This window comes from Tupaia chinensis, unplaced genomic scaffold (genome assembly GCF_000334495.1).
Source record: "Tupaia chinensis unplaced genomic scaffold, TupChi_1.0 Scaffold144255_1, whole genome shotgun sequence".
Taxonomy (NCBI): Eukaryota; Metazoa; Chordata; class Mammalia; order Scandentia; family Tupaiidae; genus Tupaia; species Tupaia belangeri.
In genome coordinates, this window is record NW_006204113.1 from 3152565 (window position 1) to 3160179 (window position 7615).

The following is a 7615-nucleotide window of genomic DNA, read 5'->3' on the forward strand; positions in this document are numbered from 1 at the left end:
TATGATGGCTAGATTGTGAGACATGTGGACTAGACCCTGAGACTCCTTATTCTGATGTAGTATTTTATGGGTGGTTTATCATATCTTCTTTTTTTTAGCTTTTATTTCTAATTTTCTATAAGATTCATGTATTTCTATTATATAAAATACTTCCAGAACAAAAATGGTTATATAAATACCATCCTAACATTCATTCATTATCAGAAAAAGTGATGATAGCAGGATGTATGAAGCTTACTCTAATGAGGAATGTATTCCCTCACACTTGCTTTGTGAACTATCCTGCACTGTCCACACTATCACAATGCACAGTTTGAGATTTACTTTAAAGATCTACTTCCTGTTTGGCCCTGTAATGGAGTGGTTAAGCCTTGTGCATTGGTTGCTGAATCCCACTGGTTGACCACAGTTCAATTCCTGGCCCCAGGTGGCTTGAAAAACATGCTAGTGCTTGTGTGTGTGTGTGCCCCAAATCCTGACATGATGGAAAGCAGGAAGAAAAAGGATTGCAGCATGAACACCCCCCACTGCTTCTCTTTCTCTCCCCAGAGGCTACTTTTTAGCTTCTTCCTGGTTTATAGCCAGTGATTTCATTCAGTGACTATTTCTTGGGTGACTGACTACCATGACCAATGTGAAGTCCTTCATTAAAGTTCAGAAAGCGAGGGGCCAGCAGATGGCAAAGCGGTTACATCATTGGACTCCCACATGGCTGACCACGGTTCGAGCCCCGAACCTGGTAGCTAGAAACTCACACCGGGCAAGTATGTGTGTGTGTCCAAGATCCCTGGAGAGAATGGAAGAGAAGGGAATGCGGACTCACTATCCCTCTCACTGTCTCTGTCTCTCTCTCCAGCAAGCACATGCACTCTAAGGCAAAAACCTCTTTAAAAAAAAGTTCAGAAAGTGAACAGTCTGTGTCTAGCTGCCTGGCTCTGGAGGTGATGTGTTAACAAACGCAACCTGAGCGAATATTAGTACCTGAAGTTACCGGGAGCCTTCTGGGTGCCAGGGGCTGCCCACTGTAATCGTGTTACCGAGGCAGGTGGTCTGCCCTGCTCTCTAGGTTAGCTCCTGGGAGTGGGAAGGGGCTGTAAACCCAGCTACCCGCCAAGTGCTGACTGACACCTATACCCAGGCCTGGGTGACCCCAAGGCTCCAGCACTTCCTCCGAACCATGTGGCATACGGGCAGCCAGGACAGTGCCTCCTGTTAACCTGCGGGTGAGTGCGTGCTAGGCGTCCTACTCGGTGCCCTTCGTACCTGTCCCACTTCATCCCCGTGCATCTTTTCTTGGAGAGATTTTTTGCTATAGGGCTTGACAGAGAGAGGCAGAGAAACAGAAAGCGAGAAATCACACCCCAGAGGAGGTGGCCACGCTGCAGTCTTCTCTCAGGATTTTGGGCAAGCTTGCACATGCGCCTGGCATGAGTTTTAAGCCATCAGGTCAGAACTTGAAATGCAGTCGACCACGTGGGAGTCCAGCGACGGAGCCATTACGCCATCTGCTGGTGCTACCACAGCAGCCTTTCTAAGGGGAATATTAGAAGATCCATTTTGTAGAATCAGTTCATTCTGATTTCACTGCTGAAGACGAGAACCCCTCAGAGGTTAAGCTACTTGTCTAAGGTTACATATCCATGTCATATAGGAAGTAACGTAGCCAGATTTGAACCCAAGCAGACGACATCAGATTCACTGCACCTAACTAAGCTCCTGTCTTCCTACCAATCTGTGGGTTAGGTCACTTAAAAAACAAAGGTTTTTAGGTCGCGTTATTAACAGTATAGTGTACCTGTGGAGGGAGGTGATGCCGCACTGTGTCCTGAGCTGGCTAGGGCACGTCTGCTGTATGGAGGCTGGTACCGTTTGTGGCCTGAGGCGAGGAGGCGCGCGGGGAGTCTGAGTGTTCCCTGTGGAGAGCTGTCTTCGGTGTGGGGCTGACAGGCACCCCAGGCAGTAGTAGTTTAAACACAGGGAGGCAGATTTCCGTTTAGAGGAGGAACTGCTTTCTTTTTTCTCTTCCTTCTTCCTTTTTTTTTTTTTTTTTTTTTTTGAGAGTTTTTTTTTTTTTTTTGAGAGGTTTTCGCTATAGGGTGCGTGCGCTCGCCAGACAGACAGAGAGAGACAGAGAGACAGAAAGCAGGAAATCACCCCCCAGGGGGATGGTCACGCCGCAATCCCTTCTCCTCCACTCTCCTCTCAGGATCTTGGGCACGCACGCACACGCGCCCGGCGTGAGTTTAAGCCACCGGGTCCGGGACTCGAACCACGGTCGACTACGTGGGAGTCCAGCGACATAGCCATTACGCTAACTGCTGGTCCCGAGAGAGATTTTTGATGTAAGACACAGGCACTCACTAGAGAGACAGAAAGCAAGAAATCGCCCCCCGGGGGGATGGTCATGCCGCAATCCCTTCTCCTCCATTCTCCTCTTGGGATTTTGGGCACGCACGCACACATGCCTGGCGTGAGTTTTAAGCTGCTGGGTCTAGGAACTGCACCATGGCTGACTACGTGTGAGTCCAGTGACGTAGCCATTATGCCATTTGCTGGTCCCGGAACTGCTTTCTTAAAGTCGGATGCGCTTGACAAGGGGACAGGCTGCCTAGGAGCAGCAAGCATCTGGCAGTGGGCACGTTCAAGCAGCAGAGGGCTCCGAAGGGGCAGAGCAGCCAGGACAGCGCCTGCCCAGCTCCGCTCTGCATCTGTTCTGTGGGGTGCCAGCTCCAGGGCTCTAGACTGATGGCCCCCAGGAGCAGGGTGGGGATGGGGGTCCACACGCATGTGAGCCCGTGACAGCTGTGTTCCTGTAGGCTCTGGTTGGGCATCTCGGAGTCACTTGAGTCCTCTTCTCCCTGCTGTTCCTGTCCCTTCCCCCTCCCTGCCTCTACCCTCTGGAGTCCCCAAGGGCCAGGCCTGGAATCCCCAAGGGGGAAGAAGCAGGGACTGGTTCCAGGGTCCAGGGCAGCCTATGAACCCCAGGTCCCCACATTGCCTCTCACACCTTCCCCTCCCGTAGGCCCTCCTGGCCTCTGCCTCACTGCAGCCCCCCAGCCTCTGCACCATCGCTGTCACAGAGTCAATTCTCTGGAATAATCGCATTTTCCGGTCGGCTCCCTGCTCCTTGCCAGCATGATGCTGGAAAACCCCAACCAGCTAGGCCCCAAGAGGTTTCTCCAGAATGGCAGGAGACCCGAGGGGAGGGCCCCGCACCCACACCTTGCCAGGCCCAGACAGCACAGCTCCTGGAAGGCACAGAGAGGCAGGGAGAGAAAAACAGGGAGGCCTGAGAGACTGTGTTTAAATCTAGTCTCTGCTGACCCTACCAGGCCAGTCTCTGGAGCTCTGCTGGCAAACTGGAGCACCCCCATCCTCACCTGGATCAAGAGACACGCAGAGAGAAGACTCCAGGGAAGGGATTGGTCCACAGTGTGGCTTACTGGGTGCCAGCCAGATCCGGGACATTAATGTCCACAGAAGCAGTTCAGTAAATACGGGGGGCTGGAAGAGAAGAAGGTGGTGGTGGGAGTTGAACAGACTTCGCGTCAGCCTGGATCTGCCACATGGTCACGTAACATCCCTGAGCATTATCTGTGACACGGGGGCACCCCGTGGACTGCTCTAAGGACTCCAATCACTTTTATTAGAAGCTGTAGGACTCCACAAAGCAGGACGTAACAGAGCCATTGAAAGAATGTGTTGGGAGACTAACAGATGTAATGGCTATGTCGCTGAACTCCCACTCAGTCAACCGTGGTTCAAGTCCTGGACCTGGCAGCTTAAACTCATGCTGGGCGTGTGTGTGTGCGTGCCCGAAATCCGAAGAGGAGAATGGAGGAGAAGGGACTGTGGTGTGGCCATCTCCCGGTGGAGGGGTGGGTGGAGGCGGTGATTTCACACTTTCTGTCTCCATCTCTCTGATGAGCACATGCGCTCTATAGCAAAACTCTCTCAAAAACAAAGAAAGAAAAAAGAGGCTGGAAATAGTTACTGGCATGGAAAGGTGTTCAGGATCTAGTGAGTGGCAACAGCTAGGTGTGAAATCTCTACAGCCGGGTTCTTAGCCTGGGGTCTGTGCCTGTGGATGGCTTCATAGAGCTCACAGATGCCTCACAATTATCTACAAAATTTAGTAAGAATGCATTTTTCTGGGAAGATAGGTCAGTTACCATCCCATTTGCAAAGTGATTTATTATCCCTGGGAGGTTAAAAACTATATATCATATATCTTTTTTTTTTCTTTTTGGAGAATTTTTTTTTTTTTTTGCTATAGGGCACGTGCGCTCGCCAGACAGAGAGAGACAGAGAGGTAGAAAGCAAGAAGTCACCCCGCCCCCCCCAGAGGGGATGACCACGCCACAATCCCTTCTCCTCTATTCTCCTCTCAGGATCTTGGGCATGCACGCACGCACATGCGCCCGGTGTGAGTTTAAGCCACCGGGTCCGGGACTCGAACCGTGGTTGACTACGTGGGAGTCCAGCTACATAGCCATTATGCTAACTGCTAGTCCCTCACATTTCAGTTTCTACATAAGAAAAAGTAATCGGGATCAGCAGGTGTCACGGAGGTTAAAGCAGCTGGATCCCCCATGGTCTGCCTGGTTTAGGCCCAACCCTGTGGCCTGAAAACCACACTCGGTGCATGTGTGTGCATGTCCAAAATTGTGAGAGAATAGAAGAGATGGGATTGCAGTATGGCCATTCCTCCTAGGGGGGTCATTAAAAAAACTAACTTTATTTAAATTTGACCAGAGAGGGACAGAGTGAAAGAGAGAGAAACAGAGAGAGGGAAAGTGACAAAGCAAGCCAGCAGGTCCTAGACAGGAACTGTGGTCGGCCATGTGGGAGTCCAGCACCCTTAACCACCAAGCCACAGGCCAGCCCCTAGGGGGTCATTTCTCACTTTCCTTCTTTCTATCTCTCTCCAGTGAGTGCAAATGTGCTATAGCAAAACTAAAAAAAATTTTAAGGAGTAACCAAAAATCTATTTAGAAAGGTGAAAGGTCATACAGGCAAATCTTAAAAGTACGTTTTCTGTGGGCGGTAGGTGAGATGATTAGTTTTTCTTTCTGCTGAACTGTTCTTTCTTCCTGTCTCTCTCCCTTTCTTGCCAGAGGGCATGAGGGCTCAACAGGGAGAGAGAAAGGGAAGGAGAAAGCGTGCCCCCAGTGCGGCGTGGCCACACCACGTCCCATCTCCCTTTCTCTTTCCTGTCAGGATCTTGGGCATACTGCGCAGTAGAAGCTTCTAGTGTGGAAACTGAACTGCCGTTGGCCATGTGGGATCCAGCTTCCCGTAACCACTAGGTTACTGGCTGCTGAGCTGTATTTTCTGCAGAATAGTTTGTATTAATCATGTTATTAAAAAGAGAAAGGGGAGGGGCAGCCTGCAGCGTGGTGATTAAGGTGGCTGGATCCCACATGGCTGACTCTGAGGTTCAAATCTCAGACCCAGGCTCAAAGACCCGCTGGTCCATGCACGTGTGTGTCCATCATCCTGAAGGGAGGGAGAAATGCAGAAAGGGATTGCAGAATCACCATTCCCCATGGTGTGTGTGTGTGTGCGTGCGTAGGTTTGTGGGTGCTTCCTCACTTTCTCTCTCTTGGTCTCCGGCAAGCACGTGAACCCTCTAGCAAAAAAAAAAAAAAAATTGAAAAAGTTTGATTCTCAGTTAAGTCACTTTGGAAAGGATTTCTTGGGATACATTTACTTCTCTCCTTGTGTGGCCACGGTAACCTCAGTAGGGTACGGTGTTAGCATTAGTTGAAATAATTTATACAAAGAGGGGCTCTGGGTGGGGGTTCCCGGTTGGCCTCCAGAGTGTTCAGATATCTGACAAATATTTACTGCAGTATTTGTGTATGCGCTCCGGCGCTGTTCTAGACGTTGGGGAGAAAAAGGGAGGGCCCTACGGGTAACAACAACAAAATCAAAATATTACCAGCAATGCACAGTTACTGTAAAAAATAAGGAAAATGGGCACTGCGCAAAGCAAGCACCGAGCTCCTAAGCCCGTGGGAGCAGCACGTGGGTGGTTAATTCTGGGTCTCTCCTCGCAGCCCTGTTCACTCACAGGGCAGCTGTTCGCGCAGCTCGCCCTTTCCTTTGCGCAGGAGTGTGCCCCGCGCACGCTCCGCCATAAAGCACGCGGCGGCCCTGCCCTGAGAGCCCGGCTGGTGTGAAAGTGGCCCTTTGTCGCCCTCCCCTCCGCAGACAGCGAGCTGGTGCTCCCGGACTGCCTGCGGCCGCGCTCCTTCACCGCCCTGAGGAGGCCGTCGCTGCGGCGCGAGGCCGACGACGCGCGCCTCTCCGTGAGCCTGTGCGACCTCAACGTGCCGGGCGGCGACGGCGACGGCGACGAGGGGGCGGCACCCGCGCGCACGTCCGCATCCTGGACGAGCAGACGGTGGCGCGCCTGGAGCACGGGCGCGACGAGCGCGCCCTCGTCTTCACCAGCCGGCCCGTGCGCGTCGCCGAGACCATCTTCGTCAAGGTCACGCGCTCAGGCGGCTCGCGGCCCGGCGCGCTCTCCTTCGGCGTCACCACGTGTGACCCCGGCACGCTGCGACCCGCCGAGCTGCCCTTCAGCCCCGAGGCCCTGGTGGACCGCAAGGAGTTCTGGGCCGTGTGCCGCGTGCCAGGGCCCCTGCACAGCGGCGACATCCTGGGCCTGGAGGTCAACGCCGACGGCGAGCTGCACCTCAGCCACAACGGCGCGGCCGCCGGCATGCAGCTGTGCGTGGACGCCTCGCAGCCGCTCTGGATGCTCTTCGGCCTGCACGGGGCCATCACGCAGATCCGCATCCTCGGTGAGTGCCCGCCGCACCTCGGCCGCCCTCCCCGCCCACCCTCCAGCCTCTCCGGGTAGGGCGCCCACGCCCAGGTTCTTTAGGGTCTTGCTAGGCTTCACTGAAACCGCAGGTGAGTTTTGGGCGGGACTTGATTGGCTAGTCAGTGGCCCTCCAATGTCACGTGGCTTACCTGGGGAGGGAGAGAAAGGCGCAAGTCATGGAGTTTGATGCCTAGGATCGGATCTACCCCTATTCACCCTCCAGCCTCTCCGGGTAGGGCGCCCACGCCCAGGTTCTTTAGGGTCTTGCTAGGCTTCACTGAAACCGCAGGTGAGTTTTGGGCGGGACTTGATTGGCTAGTCAGTGGCCCTCCAATGTCACGTGGCTTACCTGGGGAGGGAGAGAAAGGCGCAAGTCATGGAGTTTGATGCCTAGGATCGGATCTACCCCTATTCCCACAGATATTTAAGTAGCCCAGGAGTGCGCATGGCGGGTGGGGTGGACGGGCGGGGCGGGGTGCATGGTTTCCACGGCAGTGAACTTGTCGAGGGTGTTTCCATTTTTCCAAAATGGAAATAAAGGTCGCTATCGCCAAGAGTGGCTGTGAGTCTAAATGAGAGAAGAGGTTGTGGGTATGTCGGTACACAGATGTCTGTAGGGTGGTGTCTGGGTGGTTGGGGGGCCTGGGGAATGGCATTGCAGTTTTTTTGGTTTTTTTGAGAAGTTTTTCACTATAGGGCGCGTTCGCTGGCCAGACAGACAGAGAGAGACATAGAGACAGAAAGCGAGAAATCACCCCCCAGGGGGGATGGTCACGCCGC

At 53.3% G+C, this 7615-nt stretch overlaps 1 protein-coding gene across 1 annotated transcript in view; it reads left to right on the forward strand.

The window, feature by feature from the left end:
- NEURL1 (neuralized E3 ubiquitin protein ligase 1) overlaps positions 1 to 7615 on the forward strand; it is a 113861-nt gene that overhangs the window by 95613 nt on the left and 10633 nt on the right. Inside the window, 2 exon segments of the mRNA XM_006166398.3 lie at positions 6217 to 6372; positions 6375 to 6812. Of these exon segments, the coding sequence (XP_006166460.2) occupies positions 6217 to 6372; positions 6375 to 6812 (594 nt within the window).